This window comes from Nannospalax galili, unplaced genomic scaffold, assembly GCF_000622305.1.
Source record: "Nannospalax galili isolate Female #2095 unplaced genomic scaffold, S.galili_v1.0 scaffold786, whole genome shotgun sequence".
Taxonomy (NCBI): domain Eukaryota; kingdom Metazoa; phylum Chordata; class Mammalia; order Rodentia; family Spalacidae; genus Nannospalax; species Nannospalax galili.
Genome location: NW_008355774.1, coordinates 1,601,115 through 1,623,132, shown reverse-complemented (window position 1 = coordinate 1,623,132; position 22,018 = coordinate 1,601,115). Strand labels below are relative to the sequence as shown.

The 22,018-nt window shown below is 41.4% G+C and overlaps 1 protein-coding gene across 7 annotated transcripts in view; it reads right to left on the bottom strand.

Moving 5' to 3' along the window:
- Nucleotides 1-22,018, bottom strand: part of Qrich1 (glutamine rich 1) — a 48,456-nt gene that overhangs the window by 22,972 nt on the left and 3,466 nt on the right. For all 7 annotated transcript variants that reach the window (XM_008853207.3, XM_008853211.3, XM_008853210.3 and 4 more), the window contains 2 exons: nucleotides 12,688-13,017; nucleotides 9,157-10,185 (listed from right to left, as the gene is read on the bottom strand). In XM_008853207.3, coding sequence (XP_008851429.1) covers nucleotides 9,157-10,185; nucleotides 12,688-12,996 — 1,338 coding nt within the window. In that variant the 5' untranslated portion in view covers nucleotides 12,997-13,017. The remainder of the gene's footprint in view (nucleotides 1-9,156; nucleotides 10,186-12,687; nucleotides 13,018-22,018) is intronic.

The window sequence follows — 22,018 nt, the reverse complement described above, 5'->3', positions numbered from 1 at the left end:
CTGGAACTCACTATGTAGACCAGGCTGCCCTTGAACTCACAGAGATCCACAGGCCTCTGCCTCCGGAGTACTGGGATTAAGGGCGTGTGCCACCACGCCCAGCTAAAAGATACTTTATAACAGGGAGTCAGAGCAATGGTGTTTGTGACATTATGTATTAAAACTCAAAGTTATCTACATACCACATGATAATTAAAAGGTCACTGGCATCCTAAGCCAGGGACTGTGGGTTCGTGTCCCACCTAGGGTACCAAAACAAAACAACAACAACAACAAAAAGTACCAGACTGGTGGAACTAACCTTATTGGATGTTTAACAGCCATACTTTGAGGCCTATACTAATCTGGTCAGATGGACCTAAAGGACAGTTTTTGCCCCCTGTTAACTAAGTTCCAGGGGACTATGGAACACCTCTCAAAATGTCCAGTAACTGTGGTGAGTCACCTGTCCTCTTGTTCAAGGAGGACATGGAGACCCCACGAGATGGACCTGAACCAGTGTCCCATCTACAAAGAGGAGGGTCAACTCAGAGGAAATATCTCATTCATGCTTCCAAGTGAAGCCAGACATGGTCGAGCAGGACCTTTGACTTATCTTCACACAGATGGAACTGGTAACAGAAAGGAGCCAGGAGCTCCTCCTAAGCCCATATGACCCCTGAGGAACAGATCCTCAAATGACCTTAAGTATAAAAATAAACTGATTTATTTGGGCCAAGTGTATGGTCTAAACACCCAAAAAGAAAGTATAACCAAAGAGTAAAGTCATCAGTATATTTCTTTAAGAGCTCAAGGGACTCCAGACATTAGGTTTAAGTCTATATAAAAAGTTATTTAGACAATTATTTCTCATTGAGGATTTTGTTCCTAACCAAAAAGTGCTGCTCAGATGTCAACTTCAAATGTTGGTATCCAATACTGTAGTGCCCAGCTGTAGCTAAGGGAGACAACCAGCTATTGTTCTAAAATGATGGCTAAATTTGTTTTCTCTCCCTATCTAGAAGCCTTTGAGAAGGAACTGACACTGATGCTAAACACTCCAACAGCTATCAAAATACCTGAAAGCCAATCCTGAATCCATCACTCTAGAGTCCAGCCTTGGAAGACAAAAGAAAAATGAGGAGGGACCCAATAGAGGGATGATTTTGGAAGCCCTTGTCAAGAAATTCCAATGGACTCTCATATGAACAGTTGAAAATTGCCCTGTTCTTTTTTCTAGTTCCCTATCTAGAATGTGTAATGCTAATTACTCTTGCCTTTACTTCACATGTCCTATTCACAATTCTAAGACTTTCTTTTCATATCCGAGATAAGAGTTATGCGATTTGGGAGTCTTTTAGATAGACCCACTGAAGGAGTACTCCAATTGCCTCACCCTGCATCCCCGTTCAGCATGAAAGAAGTCAGAGTGGTCTGTGAACTGATTCCCTATTGGCAACTTGAGTAACCTCTTCAGAGGATGGTGTGATAAAAACAGGAGGTAGGAATTTGCTAGGCAGTTAGGGTAAAAAGACCCTAAAGAAAAGTAGCCAGTTTCTTGGCTAAAACTCACAATGTCCTTAGGTCTCTTAGCAACCTACTCCGTTCCACAGGCCAAAAATATCAAAAATATTTGGGAGCTTTTATCTAACCCTTAAAAGATTTTAGGGTTACCTCTTCACAGGGGGGAATGTTAGAGTAGCTAAAAGCCCCATTAAAAAAAATAAATCCATCAATCAAAGAAGAAGAAAGAGTACATGAAGTTATCAGGAAAAGTGATTGGGAGATATGGGAGGTGTTGGAGGGGAGGGAGTGGGCATGGATTTGATCAAAACACCTTATATGCATGTATGAAATTCTCAATAAATTACTTACTTAAAAAAGACTCAAGGAAACATTCTCAGGATGTGGAACTCTATCATAAAGGAGATCACCAAAAGAGAATAGATTCTATGTATTAAGATATACTGCAAAAGGCCAGATGTGGTGGGAGGCAGAGGCAGGTGGATCTCTGAGTTCAAGGCCAGCCTGGTCTAAAAAGTGAGTTCCAGGAAAGCTGGGCCCCCTTTTTTAAAAAAAGGAAACCCTTTTTTAAAAAAAACAAAAAAAAAAAAAAAAAAAAAAAATAGGGTACAACATAGCTATGTAAATAAATCTGTTTTCCCTCTATTCAAACTATTAACAGGGCTGAGAATGCAGCTCAGTGATAGAAGCACACGCTTGACAACACAGGAAAGGAAAAAAAAGTATGTATTAAGTTTTGATGGATGTATGATTGATTACTATTATAAAATATCATCTATTGTTCTGTTTGCTTTCTCTAAAAATATTTTTCAAAAATTATGTGCACATGGGAACGTGCACCTATGCACATGCAGGTTGAAGCCAGAGGAGGACATAGGGTGTCCTGTTCTCTTCTCACTAACTTCATCTTTGGGATAGCTTGGCTGGCCCATGCGCTCCTGGGATCCATCTGTCTCAGACTCCAGTGATGAGGTTATAGGGTTGTGTGGGCATACCTGGCATTTTTACATGGGTGCTGGGGATTCAAACTCATATCCTCATGCTTGCACAGGAAATGCTCTTACCCACTGAGTCATCTTCCCAGCCTTGCTCTTCTTTATTTTTTTTTTTTTTCCCTTTTGCTTTTTGAGACAGGGCTTCACTATGTAGCTCTGGTTGGCCTCCAACTCACAGAGATCTGCCTCTGCTTTCCAAGTGCTGGGATCAAAGACCTGTGCCACCACATCCAGCCTTCTTTCTTAAATATTTTTTAATGTATGTGTACATGTACATAAGGGTGCCCAGAGAGGCTAGAACACAACTTTGGATTCCCTGAAGTAACAACTGTTTATCAGCTGCCCAACATGGATGCTGGAAACTGAACTCAGGTCCTCTGGAACAGTACTAAGTTCTCTTAATCACTGAGTCAGTATCTCCAGCTCCATCTTCTTTTCTTCTTCTTAAAAAAAAAAGAAAAAAAGAGGCTGGAAAGCTGGCTCAGCAGTTAACAGCACTGACTGCTCTTGCAGAGGACCCAGGTTCGATTCCCAACACTCACATGGTGGCTACGAACCATCCTTAACTCCAGTTCCAGGGGAATCCGAAGCCTTCTTCTGACCTCTGCAGCATTGCACGACACAGGTACGCTCACATACACAAGCAATACACTCATACACATTAAAAAAAAAAAAAAGGCAGGGGAGGGAGTCTCCAGTAACCTATGCTTCCTAGAACTAATATGTAGCCCAAGTTTATCCTGATCCTTCTGTTTCCACTTCCCAAGTGCTACAATTACAGGTGTGTTCCACCACAGCCAGATGTTTTTTGTGTTTTCTAAAATTTCTATAATGAGAAGAGTTCATAAATGCTCCCTACTACCCAATCAAAAACTGTGGTATAGCATTTATATAAAAACAGGAAAGAACAGTGCTATGAAATCTCAGTAGGCAGCTAGGCATACAATATGTGCCTGCGATCTCAACCACTGAGGACGGTGAGGTAGGACTGTTTGAGCTCAAAAGTTTGGGGCCAGTCTGGGCAACATTATAACAGCTCATCTGAAAAAACAAAACAGGAACCAGGTATAGTGGTGTATAACTGCAATCTCAGCACTTAGGAAGATGAGGCAGGAGGATCATGAATTCAAGGTTATCATCAACTATATGCAGTACCTTGTCTCAAAAAACCAAGACCAGGGGATATAGCTCAATGGTACAGTGTTTATATTATACACAAAGCCCTCTCTAACAAAAAGACAACAAAGATCAGAATGTTAAGGCTATCTTTAAGGTCAGCCTGGGCTACAGAAGACCCCATCTTAAAAAAAGACCTAAATTTGTTGACTTTAAATTCTTTAAAAAACTTTTTTTTGCCTGGACTTAGGACAAAACTTACAATTGCTAAAATAGCCCTAACCGTATGTCATTTCTTTACTACATATTTATGCAAAGTGGCATTCTCCACATTGGTGAGAATTGCAAAATCAAAATATAGGTTAATCCAGAAAAACTTTGAAGATGCCATGAATTCTGCAGTATCAAGTATCCAGCCAGCCTTAATTCTTTAACAAAATAAGCAAGCCAGGGAAGGTAGTGCATGCCTTTTGTCCCAACACTCAGGAGGCAGAGCCAGGCAAATCTTTGTGAGTTCAAGGCCAGCCAGGGCTATATAGTGAGACTGTGTGTCAAAAAAAAAACAAAACAAGAACCACAACAAATCAAAAACTGAAGCCAGATTCCATAGTGTACATCCCTAGTCTCAGCTACTTGGGAGGGTGAAGTTAAGGGAGCAATTAAACCCAGGAATTCAAGCTCAGTTAGGGTCACCAACAAGCCATCCCTACCATAAAAGAAAGCTGGATAACAAGTACAGCTAGTTTTTACTGATAGAGCTATTGAGGGCTCTGAGAAAGTACAGCAGAGAGACGAAGGAACGTGAATGTGAAGTCAAAGGAGGGATGATTCACCATAAATCTGGTTTTAGAGATGAAAGCCTTCAAAACAAGCATGGCCCTCCCCAACCCATTATAGCTGTGGAGCTCAACACTTTGTTATTAACTCTCCTTAGGCTTTTACTCACCTCACAACTGTCTTCTCCATGTGCTGTGAGTGGTATAAACATGGAGTAATCTGTCTTGTTTCATTTTAGATAGTCTTAAGAGTATAGCGTTGAACTCAAGACTCTCCAGTGCTGCTGAGTGTAGTATAGACCACCACACTAATTGGAGGAGGCTTTTTTTTTTTTTTTCTTTTTTTTAAAGATTTATTTTCAGGGCTAGAGGGATGGCTCAGCAGTTAAGAGCACTGACTGCTCTTGCAGAGGACCCGGGTGCCGATTCCCAGCGCCCACACGGTGGCTACAAACTGTCCTTAACTCCAGTTTCATGAGGATCTGACACCCCCCTCTGACCTCTGTGGCACTGTATGACATGGGTGCACTCACATACATGCAGGCAATATACTCATACACATAAAAAAAAAATTTAATTAAAAAAAAAAAGAAAAGCACTGGCTCCTCTTGCAGAGGACCTGGACTCTGTTCCCAGCACTCACATAGTTGCGAAGAACTGCCTATACCTCCAGGGATCTGATGCCATCTTCTGGCCTCTGTGGGCATTGCATGCATGGATGCATTATTTTCGCTGGACGTGGGGGCACACGCCTTCAATCCCAGCACTCAGGAGGCAGAGGCAGGCGGAGCTCTGTAAGTTCAAGGCCAGCCTGGTCTACATAGTGAGTTCCAGGACAGCTGGGACTACAGGGAGACCTTGTCTCAAAAAGACCAAAAAAAAAAAAAAAATTATTTTCATTTTATATGTGTGAGCCTTTTGCCACTCTATATATGGGTATGCACCACATATGTGCCTGGTCAGAAGACGGCACTGGATTTCCAGTAACTGGAGCTACAGGTGGTTGTGAGCCTGATGGGGATGCTGGGACCCAAACCTGGGTCCTCTGTAAGAAAAGCAAGTGCTCTTAACTGCTGAGCCATCTTTCCAGCCTCAATTTCCCAGGCACCTAACACAAAAGCTTGATGAGAAGGGCACAGGCATGTTTGTGCTATATGCAGACAAACCACCATTAATCCATTAATGGTGAGGGTATTCCTCAAGTTTTATTTCTGGTAATATTTGATATTAATCCCTAAAAAGATTTGTCAAAGAAAACACAGCCTCTGAAAATAACATGGGCCCACTAATATAAACTCTTGCAAAAGAATCCAGATAAATTATTAAGAGATAATATTTTGCTTTGTTTTGTTTTGGGGGACAGGGTCTCATCCCATGGCTGACCTGTAACTCACAGTATAGATCAGGCTGATCTGAAATTCAGAGTACCACCATATCTGGCATAAAGAGGTGCTTTTTTTGGGGGGGGGGTCTTTTTGAGACAGAGACCCTGTAGCCCCAGCTGGCCTAGAACTCACTATGTAGACCTTGCTGGCCTTGAACACAAGAGATACACCTGCCTCTACACCTCCTGAAAGCTGGGATTAAAGGGGTGCACCACCACACCCCTGTTGGTCTTTTTATGAGGGTCTCAGGTATCCCAGGTTGGCCTCAACTTACTATGTAACCAAATATGATCCTGAATTATCTTTCAAAAAATCCTTTACTTAGGTTTTATTTATGTATATTATGTGTGAACCTGTGTGAGTTTATGAGGCTGCAGAGGACAGAAGACAGGATTCCCTAGATCCCCTGAAACTGGAGTTACAGGTGGCTATGTGCTGCCACGTGGGTGCTGAGAACTGAATCCAGGTCCTTTCCAAGAGTACAAGCTCTGAACCACTGAGCCATCTTTCTAGCCCCTAATCTTCATTTTTATTTATTTTGGTCTTTTTGAGACAGGGTCTCTCTGTAGTCCCAGCTGTCCTAGAACTATGTAAACCAGGCTGGACTTGAACTCAGAGATCCACCTGCTTCTGCCTCCCAGTGCCAGGATTAAAAGGCATGGGATATCACACCCAGCTTAATTATTTATATCTCAAAAAAAATTTACATGCAGCTACAGGGGTGGAGGCTTGAACATGCCATTATACACATGTGGAGGTCAGAGGACAACTTTGAGGAGTTGGTTTTCTCCTTCCATTGTGTGGGTTTCAGGGACTGAACTTAGGTCATCAGGCCTGGCAGCAAATAGTTTTACTCTATGACCCACCTCACTGGCCCTACCTTCAACTTCTGATACTCTTGCCTCTACCTCTAGAGTCCTGGGATTATAGGTGTACCATGGCTGGTTTCTCTATATGCCTTTAATCTAGGATTTCTGAAGGCCAGTATATCTTTTTGTGCATCACAGTATGTCATTCTTGATTATGCTGCCTCAAAAATAACTCAAAAGGAAATAGAAACTGAAGGTTCTCACTCTCACAGGTAGAGTCTAAGATATCTGAGACAAGGATTATATCTACTAGGCCTGGTGGCTATACATTTCATAGACTCTTAAAGTCACTTCAGGGCCTGAGTTTTTCATTATAGTTCCTTTTCTAACTTGTTTGTGCCAGTTCCCTCACAAGAATGCCAGAAGTAAGGCACACTATGTTCAGCAGTCCCCTAAGACAAGAGATTCTTAAAGATCTATTAAATAAAGAACAATGAAGTTTATAAACACTCAAATAAATTTAACCATACACACCTTTAAGCTAGTCTTTTTAAAAAATATTTTATTATTTTTATTTTATGTATATGAGTGTATTCCCTGCATGTGAGTGCACCCATGTCATGCAATTCCGCGGAGGTCAGAAGGCAGCTTCGGATTCCCCTGGAACTGGAGTTAAGGACGGTTTGTAGCTGCCATGTGGGTGCTGGGAATCGAAACTGGGTCCTCTGCAAGAGCAGTCAGTGCTCTTAACCGCTGAGCCATCTCTTCAGCCCTAAGCTATTCTTATAAAGACTAATAACAGGGCTGGAGAAATGGCTTAGTGGTTAAGAGCACTGGCTACTCTTGCAGAAGACCCGAGTCAATTCCCAGCACCCACATGGCGGCTAATAACTGCCTGTAACTCCAATTTCAGGGGATCTGACGCCCTCTTCTGACCTCTGAGAGCATTGTACAACATGGGTGCATCTACCCATACAGAGGCAATATACACATTAACAATAAATAAAAATATTTAAAGAAAGTACTAATAGAAAAATTAGACAATCTGAAGATTTCTGTAAGTCTACCTTTTCCACAAATCTAAAATTATTTCAAATAAATATATATATTTTTTAAGACAGATCTTTCTATAGCCTCAGCTGGCCTGGAACTTGCTATGTAGACTAGGCTGGCCTTAATTTCAGAGAACCACTTGCCTCTGCCTCCCAAGTGCTGGGATTAAAGACCTATACAACCACACCTGTCTCCAGAATAAAAAGTTATTCAAGGGTTCCAAAGAAGTTAAGTTTTGCTATGGGTGCTTTTTGGGTGCTCACATGTGTAGGAGAGAGTATATGCACTTGTTAACATAGGTGTGTGCACATATGTGCAGATGGTTGAGCGTGCAGAGAACATGTACACATAGAGACCATAAGTTACGTCAAGTATCTTTCCTCCATCACCATGTACCTTTATTGAGATAGTGTCTCTTACTGCACCTAAAACTCAAGATTCTGCTAGTCCTACTGGTCAACCAGGTTCAGGGATCTACCTGTTTTTTCCTGTACCCAACCTCTCTTCCAGCACTGGGGATACAGGTATGCCATAATACCTAGCTTTTTACATGCGTTCTGGAGTTCTGATCTTGTGCAGCACTTTACTAAGCCATCTCTCCCCATCCCCAAGTTTTCTATTTTTTTTTTTTGTCTTTTTGAAGCAGGGTCTCCCTGTAGCCCCAGCTGTCCTGGAACTCACTATGTAGACCAGGCTGGCCTTGAACTCACAGAAATCCGCCCGCCTCTGCCTCCCAAGTACTGGGACTACAGGCGTGTGCCACCATGCCCAGCTCAGTTTTTGGTTTTTTGACAGGATATTACCAAGTACCGGGATTACAAGCATGTACTATACCAGTCAGGTCCTAATTTTCTGTTTTTGCTTGGTTTTTGTTTTTTCATTTGACAGTTTTTGAGACAGGGACTCACTATATATTAATCCTGAATGGCCTGGCACTTGTTCTATAGATCAAGCTGGCCTTGAAGTTACAGACATCCACATGCCCCAGCCTCCAAGTGCTGGGATTACAGGTGTGTACCACCATATCTGACATCTTTCAATAGACCTACTGAAAGGTATTTTAATTTACTTACATCATGTTCAAAGATAGTAACTAGAGGAAGGAATTATCTAAGTATCATGAGTTTACTACCCTGTGCAAAATTAAAGGTTCCACTAGATCTGTTCACTTGTGTAAGTAGCCCTGAGATGCAGACATTTTACTTGTCATTAAAAATACATTATACAAAAACAAAAAAAGCAAACGAAAACAAAACCACATTATATAAAAACATCCCAGGCATCTAACTTCAAACTCTTTAAAACTGCAAAATAAATAACTGGTTATTTTGTTGCCATCCAGGTAAACTTCTTGTCTGCTATAAAGCCTCATCTGCTGCTTCTCCTTCCCTAATATAGACTCCTCTTATCACTTTAAGACTAACACGATGGCATTCAACAAGCCAGACACCGCAGGTAAGCTCTATGTTGCATTGGGACCCAAGAAAGCAAAAAGCCCTACAGGTTAAATCTCACTTACTGAACAAGTAACCTGGAGCTGCTGCTGCTGTGGTGGTGGCGGCGTCTGTTCTTGGGGAGTTTGCTGTTGTGGCTGCTGCTGAGGGTCCCATATATGGACAGTCTGAGCCGTATTCTGATATGTACCTGCCACAGCCTGCACAGCCACTGGAATGTGGATGTTGCCATTCATGAACTGTGCTGGAAAGAGTGAGTTTGCAAGGGTCTGCACTACCTCTTCATGGGAGTTTTTTACTACAGACGTGGTGCCCACCATCTTCTCCTTGTCATCCTCCAGCTTTACAGCTGCCAGAGCTGTGGGTGAGCCACTGACGTGAACTGCATTGTAGGCTTCCTGGGGAATGGCAATGTGAGTGATGCTCTGCTGCTGAGGGTCACCCCGGGGCTGGGCAGAATAAACAGGGATGGTCCAAGTTTCTCCTGTAGGGCTAGTAATGGTCCCAGTGGCACTGTACAGATGGGCACTGTCTACTGTCAGTAAGTCTGGCCTCAAAGACACGTAACTCTGTTGCTGGCCCTGTGGAATGGCCAGCACGGTGGCCACTGGCTGCCCTGAGATGGCATAGGACACAGTGATGGGCATGTCCACTTTGCGTTTCTTCACTGGCTGGAGGACACTGGCTGTGCCAACCCGCCGTTCCCCTTCCCGGGGTGAGCCCTGCTGGGATGGTGGTGGGGAAAGGGCACCCACGGTCTGGATTTGGATCTGCTGACCCCCAGCAAGAGACTGGCCAGCCACCAGCTGAGCCTGGATTTGTTGATGTGGGATATGCTCCTCTGGGATTTCTGCAGCTTGGATCTGCTGGGCCGCCTGCACATGCTGCACCTGGATCTGGGCTGCTTGCAGCTGTGAGGGGCTAGGGCTCTGTAGAGACGGGGTCTGGATGGAGGGGGCTGCTGACTGTGGTGCCTGGCCTTGGATCTGCACCTGGACCTGGATGGGCTGCTCAGTAGGCTGGTGAACGGTGAACTGCGGGGAAAGCTGCTGAGCCGAGACCTGTTGTGGAGACTGCTGTACCTGCACCTGTACCTGCAGCAACAAGATTCACCAGTGAGTAAAGCAGGCAGCATGAGAATCCAACTTTCAAAAGAAAAATAATGTGAGGATGAGAGGCTCCTATAGAGTCAAGACTTCTGAGGTGACAATGCAAAAACCATACGGAAAATTCTTCAACATCATACTGAATTCAGAGTGATATACAACCATTTCAGAGTATAACAGAGGTCTAAGAAGGCAACACTAAAATTTTGAAGTTTTCCTTGAAAATGTGCCCTTCTGGTTTTTTTTTGCTTATTAGTAGAGTGGTCCAAGTATATAACCATAAGTAAATATTCAGGTATGTGTTGAAAAATAATTTTATCTACTAAATGAGTGATAAAGCATAGAGGTCAGGTAGGCATGGTAGTGCACGCCTTTAATTCCAGCACTGGGGAAGCAGAGGCAGGCGGATCTCTATGAGTTCGAGGCCAGCCTGGTCTACATAGTGAGTTCCAGGCCAGCTGGGGCAGCAGGGAGACCCTGTCTCAAAAAGACCAAAAACCAAACAAAAACAGTATAGAAGTCACATTATTATTGTATGTGATATGTATGTGGGGGGCACCTGTGCTATGGTGCAAATGTGGAGGGCAAGACAATTTTGTGGACTCATGTCTCTTCTCCTATCCTTCTGTGGATTCCAGTGATCAGACTCAGGCTGCTCAAGTTTGTGCTGCAAGCAACTTACCTGCTCAGCCATCTTACCAGCCTGATTTAGTGGGTTTTGATGGCATTTTTTTTTTTTACCTCCCAACACTGTGAGGAATCTCTTTTGTTCTATTCTTTTCAGTCACTGAAAATGAGGACAATAGAGCTGGGAATGGTGACACATAAAATCCCAAGCACTCATATGGCCAAAGTAGGTGACTGCTCCGAGTCTGAAGCCAGCCTAGACTAATGAGATCCAGGACAACATGGGCTACAGTGTGAGATTTGGTTGCAAAATAAAAAATAAAAATAAATAAAAAGAAAAAAGAATGAGGAAAATATATGTTCTCAAGAGCCTATCTTGTGGATTATTTTTACATCTTCTATTTCCATGTAATTTAGAGAAAAATAGAGTATTCAATATACAATCCTGATAAATTATCTTTTTATTCTTTTGGTCTTTTTCAGACAGGGTCTCCCTATAGCCCCAGCTGACCTTGAACTCACAGAGCTCGGCCTGCCTCAATACTGGGATTAAAGGCGTGGGCCACCACACTTGACCCTGATAAATTATCTTAAAGATCACAAACTTTCAAAGCAAAGTTCAACCCCAAATCATCAATGTCTTGAATCTTAAGAAACAAAAGTTTTGAGTAACTACAGAATAATTTTGAGCTGAAAAGTCAGTCTTATTTTACTCAATCTTCTGGCACTTTTCCTTTCTTACAGACTAAAAAAACTGTGATTATATCCCTCCCCTATGACAGGTTTTCTTGTCCATTATCTCATTTAGTCTCACAAACTGGTCTTTTTCCCTTTTTGACGGCTGAAGAAACCAGGGACTAAAAAAAAACTAAGATTATAGCAACAATTAAGCGATCAAGTGAAACTTATACCCAGGATTTCAGTACCAGAGCTGATTTTTTCCTAATATATCCCCTTGCGCCCATGATGTGTAGGGGGTCACACAGTCAAACCTTTTCTCACCGGACACACATCTCTACATTCCTTCCACTAGATCATGTTTCTTTCTCTCCTTTCCTATCTTTCTGATGTAAAAAGCATCTAGAATAAAATTAAACTCAACTACAGTCCAATGTCAAGAAACTCAGACTTGTAGCTAAAGAAGAATATTGTTTCACATAAAAACTTCTTTTTTTCTTTCTATTTGGTCTTTTTGAAACAGGGTCTCCCTGTAGCCCCAGCTGGCCTGGATTCATGATGAAGATCATGCTGGCCTCAAACTCATAGAGATCCTCCTGCCTCTGCCTCCTGAGTGCTAGGATTAAAGGCATGTACCACCACGCCTGGCTCACATAAAAATTTCTAAAAAAAAAAAAAAAGAAAAACCTTTGCTTTATCAGCCAATGTATTAGCTTTTCCTTCAGTAAGTTTGTTATTAATTAGCACTGTATGAGGCTAGTAATTAGAAAACACCAATCCAGAAATAGGTGATCTAAGTAAGATATAAAACATCAACTAAATGAAGATCATGAATATATCAGCCTGTTCATTTGAAAGTAAGTCCCAAATGCCATGCTTTCTGTAATGAGCCAAAACTAGTCTTCCTATTATCTCTCTCTGCTTGGGTTGACACAGACAGAAGGGAAGACTTGGCTTCATATAGCTGTCACATTCAAATTCAATCAAATTCTATACTGTTCCAACTTTCTTAAAGCAAATCAAGTATCCATAGCCTTTACAATTTACAGTGACTGAAGATATTTTTATTTATATTAAATATGAAAGATTCCCCTACCTTGGTAAAATAACATTCAACATCTCTAACATCTACTCTAATATAACAAAAGTTTATTAATAACCTGTAACTAAACATATTCCTTTTACCTGAACCTGCTGTGGCTGCTGAACCTGGATCTGCTGTTCTTGCTGGGTTTGTGGCTGAACACTGGTTGTGACTGGACAAGCAAGTTCAAGCAAAGACCCGGCAACTTCAGTGCTGTCTGTGTAAATGCAGTTCCCACCCTGCTGGTACACCATAGTGGTGGTGGCTGTCTGCTGGAACTCCTGAAGAGCTTCTGGTCCCTTAGAAGCCAGTGAGTCCAGAAATTCCTTCATCCTGTGTTGTGGGACAGATCGTGCCTTTACTCGAATGTACTCTTCAAACGAGATGGTGTTCTCCAGAGAATTATTCATATTGTAGAGTCCTTGGGGTTCCTAAAAACAAATGGTCAAAATTATGTTATTTTTTATCTCTTAAATTAAAAAAAAAAAAATTTGTGTGTGTGCATGCCCATGCCAGGACATGTATGTGGAGGTCAGAAGACAACTCACTTGAGCTAGTTCTCTACTTCCAACAAGAGGGGCTCAAGGATCGAGCTCAGGCTTGGTAACCTGCTGAGCTATCTACCAGCCCTCTTATTTGTAGACCTTGAAATAGACACAATCACCCTGGCAATGAAAATGGAATATCCAGGGAAGTTGTATGTATTTGGAATCCAAAGCCAAGTTCTATCATACCATCTTTATTTTTTTCCAATCAATTGTGATGTCTGAAAGTATTATTTCCATTAACATTGTTGTGGAGTTATTTTTAGTTTTAGATTTTTAATTTATTATTGTTGTATGTACATGATGTGTGTGGGCATGCATGCCACAGCACTCATGTGGAGGTCAGCAGACAATTTTGTGCAGTTTGTTCTATTATTTTTTTTTCACTTTTATGTGGGTTCTGGGGATGGAACTCAGGTTGCCAGGCTTACACATCAAGTGCCTCTTACCCACTGAGCCATTTCATTGGCCCTTTTGGCCAGGCTGCTCTAGAATTGTATGTAGCCCCAAGCTGGCTTTGAATTTGTGGCAATCCTCCTACCTCAGCCTTTCGAGTGTTTGGATTACAGATGTGAGCCAGTATGTCCATCTTCCTTTAACATTTCCTCTTTTTTTTTGGTCTTTTTGAGGCAGGGTCTCCCTGTAGCCCCAGCTGTCCTGGAACTCACAGAGATCTGTCTGCCTCTGCTTCCCAAGTGCTGGGATTGAAAGCATGCACCACCACGCTGGTTTAACATTTCATCTTAAACCAAGCTATCATACTAAAAAAAAAAAATAAAAACCATGCATTCTTTATAGTAGTACTTAATCGAACAGACTGAAATCACATCCTCCATCCGGCACTAGGCCAATTTCATCTTCTCTGTAGAGCCAAGTACTAGACAATAATTTAACATGCAAAACTGCTCTCTGACCATTATAGAGAAGACAATCAAAGAGAAGGAACACAGATTTCTACTGACATGTTTTATCTTCACTACTAGGTATGTCCTCATAGACAAGATATGCCACATAGCTATGGCAAGACTCAAGATAGGAGACATGGTCTTCACGTCCCACCAGAAAAAAAAAAAAATCTGGGCTTAGTGGTGCACTTCTTGCACACCTGTACACTGTACTCCTATAATCCCAAAACTTGGCAGGCTGAGGCAAGAGGATTCCAAGTTGGAAGCCAGTCTAAGCCACATGCTACACATTAATGAAACATGATCAAGAAAAAACAAGGGAAAGGGAGAGGAAAAAGGATGGAAAGACCAAAAATTTCATTTTGAAATAAACTGTTCACATTCTTTTGTTGATTAGCTTACTGGTTAAGAATATGGGCTCTGTTTCTGTTTTTCAGGGTTTTTTTGGGGGGAGGGGGCTTTTTGAGACACCCTGCAGCCCCAGCTGGCCTAGAACTCACTATATAGATCAGGGTGGCCTTGAACTCAGAGATCGGCCTGCCTCTATCTCCCAAATGCTGGGAATAAAGGCATGTACTAGCACACCTGGGGTTAAGAACATGGGACTCTTAAAAAAAAACTCTGGAACCAGACTGCCTGAGTTTCAAATCCCACCCAACCTAATTGTTTACAGTGTGACTGACAAATTGTGTAAACTCTCAGCAAATCAGTTTTTTTTCTTTCTTCCACTTCTATAATACTGGAATAAAATAGTACTTACCTCAGAGTTAACAAGAGAGAAAAAGATATTTATGTGTATATACATGTGCATATATGTATATATCTATATATGCACACATATGAATATTTGAAACATAAGGCAGTCTTTGGTTTTTTTGAGACAGGGTCTCCCTGTAGCCCCAGCTGGCCTAGAACTCACTACACAGACCCAGCTGGCCTTGTATTCACAGAGATCCATCTGCCTCTGCCTCCCGAGTGCTGGGATTAAAGGCATGGCGTGATCAAAGGCACACCCAGCATGAAGTGTTAACTATTTTTATTGAGATAATTGTGAGGAGGGAATTGAATAATATCTTAAATAATTAAGTGACTACTAAAATCCAGCAATGAATTCTGTATATTTTTTTCATCAACAATTTAAGAATTGACATGAGGGGCTGGAGAGATGGCTCAGTGGTTAAGAACACTGACTGTTCTGAATCCCAGCACCCACATGGCAGCTAACAACTGTCCATGGCACCAGTTCCAGGGGATCCGAACGGACTCTTCTGTCCTCTGCGGGCATTGTACAACACAGGAGCACTTACCTACATGCAGGCATAACATTCATACACATAAAATAAAAAAAAAAAAAAAGAAGGAATTGACATGAGCCCAGGCAGTGTCACAGTCCTGTAATCCCACAATTTAGGAGGCTAAATCAGAAGGATCATGAGTGTTAAGGTCAGCTTGGGCTATTACACAGCACAAACCATGTCTCAAAGACAAAAACAGGATATAGCTCAGTGGATAAGAGTTTAGTACACATGGAAGCCCTGGGTTCAGTCCCCACGCTGCATAAAAAAAGGCATGGTGGTGCAGGTCTGTAATTCTAACACTCAGGAGGTAGAGGCAGGACGATCAGAAGGTCAAAGTTGTCTTCAAGGACAGCATGACCTACAAGAGACCACGTAAATACAAAAGTGCCAATAAAATGGTTCATCTGATAAAGGTGCCTGCTGACAAGCCTGAGGAGGTGAATTGTCCTCTGACCTGCATACCTATCATGGCATACATGTGCCAAAACTACACATACACACACACACACACACACACACACACACACACACATACACACACACACACAGAGTAAGCAAGCAAGCAAGCAAGCAAACAAACAAAAACAAAAAGAATGTCCTGAAGAGATGGTCAGTAACTCTCATTTTATCCAGGAGATAATCATGCAATCAATCTAAGGACACCAAGTGACCTGTCAATGCTGCCTTTGCACCATCTTCCTTTGGGCAGCACCATCTCAGAACACAAGCAGCAGCAGATGAAAGAGTAACACAAACCAAGTGAAGTTTCTTGCCAAAAAGAACTCTCGGGTAATGTCAAATGTCTGGAAAAGTTATTTATTTCCTTGAGCCATCAGGCAAAAAGCAACAAACACCACCAACAAAAAACAAAAACAGAACACCACATATACCCTTATTCTACGAAAAAATTTAGAATTTTCAGGCCACTACCTTCAGGAGGGAATCTGCTTCTCAAGAAATCCCTGTTGACAGCCTCTTACCTTCTGAAACACTGATTTTATTGTTCTGATTTCTACCTTATGCTGCATATTTTAGGTATGTGGGTATCTTCCTTCCACCTGGCTCTAAACTCCTGGCAGACCAAACTATGTCTTGTACCTTTCTAAATAGTTCACATATGGCAGGTACTTCCTCCATACCTTTTACATGTAGAATTCAATGTGGTACAGGAAGAATTACAATTCTTTCACCCTGTAACATCTATAACATACAACCACAAATCGAACAATCTAGTTGTATACACTAGGAAAAAGATGTATGCTAGTTTTCCCTAATAAATAGTTAGTATACACCTCTGGTAAAACACATTCAGGTCAAGGGTGAAACAAAAGAAATACATGGTCTCAGCTAGTCTTAATAATACCTACTCTTAGATATTAATTTACTGACATTGTCAATATTTCTGTGGGGCACTATATAAGGATTAGTACACAAATTATACTTAGGTGCTTTCAAATATAACAGACCCAACATAGACTTTTTATAATGATGCATATGTTTCTCCATAAACATATTAACACAGGGCTGGAGAGGTAACTCAGCAATTAAGAGCACTTGTTACTCTTTCAGAAGATCTGAGTTCAAGTCCCAGCACCCATGTCACATGGCTTACAACCACCAGGGGATCTAATGCCTTCTGGTCTCTGTGGAGATTCCCATGAACGCATATATACAGGTTGTTCTCTGGTTCTCTGTCTACCAATTTTAAAGTTACCACCTAAGAGAATTTGAGTTATTTAACTCCCCTCTCCCCTTCTCCTAATCTTTTTAGTTTTGCAATGATCAATTTCACAACCTGAAATCAAATTTAAACTCAAACTTTATCTTTTTATTATTTTTATTTTATGTGTTTGAGTGTATTTTGCTTGCATGTAGGTAGGTGCACCCATGTTGTGCAATGCCTGCAGAGGTCAGAATAGGGCATTGGATCCCTTGAAACTGGAGTTATAAAAAGTTGTTAGCCGCCATATGGGGGCTGGGAATCAAACCTGGGTCCTCTGCAGGAGCATTCAGTGCTCTTAAATGCTGAACCATCTCTCTAGCCAATAAACTCGATTTTTTTTTTCTTTTTTTGGTCTTTTTAAGTCAGGGTCTCCCTGTAACCCCAGCTGGCCTGAACTTGCTCTGTAGCTCAGGCTGGCCTTGAACTCATAGAGAGCCACCTGCCTCTGCCTCCAGAGTGCTGGGATTAAAGGCATGCACCACCAATGCCAACAAGCTGTCCCTTGGCCTAAGCACACAACACACCATGGAACACACCCACATACAAAAATATATGTAATAAATTTAAATAATAAAAAGCATCTTCTAGGGCTGGAGAGATGGTCCAGTGGTTAAGAACACTGGTTGTTCTTGCAGAAGACCCAGGTTCAAATCCCAGCACCCACATGGCAGCTAACAACTGTCTGTAACTCCAGTCCCAGGGGATCTGACAGCCTCTTCTGACCTCCTTGGGCAATGCAAGACACAGGTGCATTTACCCACATGCAGGCAATACATGCATACACATAAAAAAAAAAAAAAAAAAAAAAAAAAAAAAAAAAAAAAAAAGCATCTTCTATCTTAAGCATTGAAACTCATTCTTGGGTAGAGATGTACCATAATGTGATGCACAAGGACCTGGGTTCTAACCCCAGCACGCACGTGTACACACACACACACACACACACACACACACACACACACACACACAGCTCTCCCCCCTCTCTGAATTACTGAGAGATATAGATCCATGGAAAGCACATGACTAATACATACGAGGCCTCAGGTTTGATCTGCAACAGGATAAAAACCAAACAAAAAACATTTCTGGCCAGTGAAATGTTTCACTGGATAAAGAAGCTTGCCACCAAATCTGTGACCTGAGTTCAACCAGTACCTACATGGTGGAAGGAGATAATAGATTCCTGTACAAGTCCTCTGACCCCACCTATTTCTATTTGCCATAGTACACACATATGTGCATACACAGAGAAAAATTAATTTTAAAGTATCTCTTAAAAACTTAAGATGACCCAGGCATGGTGGCGCACACCTTTAATCCTAGCACTTGGGAGGCAGAGGCAGGCAGACCTTTGTGATTTCAAGGCCAGCCTGGTCTAGTAAGCTCCAGGCCAGCTGGGGCTACAGGAAAACCTTGTCTCAAAAAGACCAAAAACAAAACAAAACAAATAAAAAAACTTAAGATGAGGACTGAAGAGATGGCTCAGCAGTTAAGAGCAGTGACTGCTCTTGCAGAGGATCTAGGTTTGATTCTGAACACCCACATGGTGGTTAACAACCATCTGTAACTCCAGTTCCAGGGGATCTGATGCTCTCTTCCGACTTCCAAGGGTATTGCATGACATAGGTGCACTTACATACATGTAGGCAATACACTCATACATATTAAAAAAAAACAAAACAAGGGGCTGGAGAACACTGGTTGTTCTTGCAGAAGACCTGGGTTCGAATCCCAGAACCCACATGGCAGCTAACAATTCACTGTCCGTAACTCCAGTCCCAGGGGATCCGATAGCCTCTTCTGACCTCTGCGGGCATTGCACGACACGGGTGCATTTACCTACATGCAGGCAATACACACATACACATAAAATAAAATAAAATAAAAAAACAAAAAAACAAACAAGGCTGGGCGTGATGGTGCATGCCTTTAATCCCAGCACTCAGGGAGGCAGAGGCAGGCAGATCTCAGTGAGTTCCAGCCAGCCTGGTCTACATAATGAGTTCCAGGCCAGGTGGGGCTACAGGGAGACCCTGTCTCAAAACGACCAAAAAAAAAAAAAAAAAAAAAACCCAAAACAAACCAAAAAACTCAAGGTGAATCTGGGGATGGTGATGCACACCTTTAGTCTCAGAACTCAGGAGGCAGACACAGGCGGATCTCTGTGAGTTAGAGGCCTACCTACTCTACATAGTGAGTTCCAGGCCCCAGCTGGGGCTAAGAGGGAGACCGTCTCTAAATAAATAAATAAATAAATTACCGTGATTCATTTAGTATTTTTCATGGTAGTTAAGATGAAAGTTTAAAACGTAACTATTTTCAAGTTTTCTGTATAATTCCACTGATCCTTCTATATTATATAATCACTGTAATTTTTAAAACATATTAACTTAGACTACAGAGCAAGTTTGAGAAAAGCCTGAGATACGTGAGACACTGTCTTAAGAGAAAAAATTAAAAATGAACTCAGAAAAAAGCATGTTAAAATGACATGAGGGAAGGTGTTTCTTGTCTTAATTGCACATTACAAAATTTAAAAATATTTAATGACACAGAAACACAAATTGCATGTGAAAAAAGCAGCTAATATTTTATTTTACCTGTTATTGTTTAATTGTATTAGAAGAAAAAAGGTTAGAATATTAGAAGAAAGTCAGAACACTAACAATTAGCCTAGGGATTAGAGTTTCTCCCTGTGTAATACTCTCTTGTGTTTTCTGCAAGTTATATTAACAAGAAAGATACTAAAAAGTCATCCTTTTTCTTGCACAGTGGTTATACTGCAGAAGTAAGACCTACAAACAATTCTTGAGGGTTGTAAGTTTCTTCCCTAAAAACTCTCTTAAAGACAAACAAAACCATCAAGCACCAAAAATTTACATAATAATGAAGGTTATTAAGTTCCTCAAGATGCTGTGGAGGAGACACAAGGCTAAGCCTTGTGACAGAGAAATGAAGAAACTTGATGATACTATTCTTCATAACACTCAGACAAAAAGACTTCCTAATTACTGCCAAGTCAAATTAATTATAATATTCCTAAAAAGCATGAGGCTGTGGGAATACATGAATATTCTCAATATCTGGATCTGGAAATCAGAAGACATTAATACTGGAAAGAGAGAAAACCAGTAGGGTAGATATAGTGTAAACAAGCATTTGTTTCCAGATCCTTCAAGTAAAGCTGCTTTACAGAACAAAAAAAGACAAATCAGCTCCCATCAACAGATTCAGGAAATTTTTACTACACCAGTTATCTGCCTCCCATTTGGTATAAGAGAGCTATTATTAACATGCCTGACAGAGAAATTTTCTTTTAACACATAAGCTATTATTTTATTACTAGAACACAATGGTACTCATGGAAAAAGATTACTCTAAAATATTCCCAAGGGTTCAGTTAGTAATCCGTTCCTTTCTTCCATTTAGGTATTAAGAGAAGATAAAGTACTCACACACCTGGCATGGTAGTGCAGGCCTTTAATCCCAGCACTTGGGAGGCAGAGGCAGGTGGATCTCTTTTGAGTTCCAGGCTAGCCTGGTCTACATAGTGAGTTCCAAGACAGTTGAGGCTACAGGGAGATGTGTGTGTGTAAAACCAAAGTACTCACAAACTCACCCCTTCTTGGGTCACTTATCTCGGACACATACATCTTCCAGATTCCTCATAAAGTTTTTCAGAGAAGGGCTTGAATTTGTAATGGATTGAACTTTTCATACCTGCCTCTTCCTCAAAGTTCCTATCTATTCTAACAGTGGCTCCTCATAGCTTAGTCAGAATTTAAAAATGCATTTTCGCATTAAAAAAAAACAATTTTCACTTTAAGAGGTTATAGTCATATTGTCCTAATTAACATAAGGAGTCATTTCAAAGAAGCAGAGTTGAAGACCTGTTTCTAGTCTTACAGACACTACCCCACTACAAAGTTTGTGAAAGAAGTTATCACACTGGGTCATTCATGTATCTCATGCCTTTACTGAGAAGTCCCTATTTTTGAACACCACATACTTTCAACTAGGAGCTTAAAATTCATATTCTTTTGTTGTTGCTGGTTTTTTTTCATTTTATGTGTACAAGGGTATTGCCTGCATGCATGTAAGTGCATCTGTGTCATGCAATACCCGTGGAGGTCAGAGGGGGTTAGATTCCCCTAGAACTGGAGTTACAGATGGGGGTTAGCCACCATGTAGGTGCTGGGAATCAAACCCAGGTCCTCTGCAAGAGCAATCAGTGCTCTTAGCTGCTGAGCCATACTCTCCAGGCCCCAAATTCATATTCTTATCAAATACTGATGGACTGTAAATTGGTACATCCACTTAAATTAGCTAGAGAAGCTGAAAAATCTCCATTACACGAAATCAAAGAATCCCAACCCTAGATGTGTATGCATCCAAGTGTGTGTAAAGGGTAGTTGTGCAAGAATGCTCATAGTAACACTGACAGCTACAAACTGGAAGCAATCTGGATGCTTATCAAGAGTAGAATGGATAAACAGAATATCAATATAACAATATAGAAAAGGAGATCAACTACCAGAGCTGCACACAACATGGATAAATTCAAAACACAATGGGAAAAGGAAGACAACAGTAAAAGAGCTAGAGATAAACCCTGTCTCAAAAAACAAAGCTGGTAAATGTAAAGACAAAGACTGAGATTATCATACAGACCAAAGCAGTAGTCTTCCCTAAGGATTAAGATGCTATGTGTAGGAATGGGTAAGGATGCTGGCATTCTGTAGTGTAGAAGTAGTTACACTGATGTTCACCTTATAACTTTTTTTTTTTTTTTTTTTTTTTTGAGACAGAGTCTCCCTGTAGCCCCAGCTGACCTGGAACTCACTATGTAGACCAGGCTGGCCTTGAACTCACAGAGATCCACCTGCCTCTGCCTCCCAAGTGCTGGGACTACAGGCGTGCACCACCATGCCCGGCTTTAATCTTATAACTTTAAAAAATAT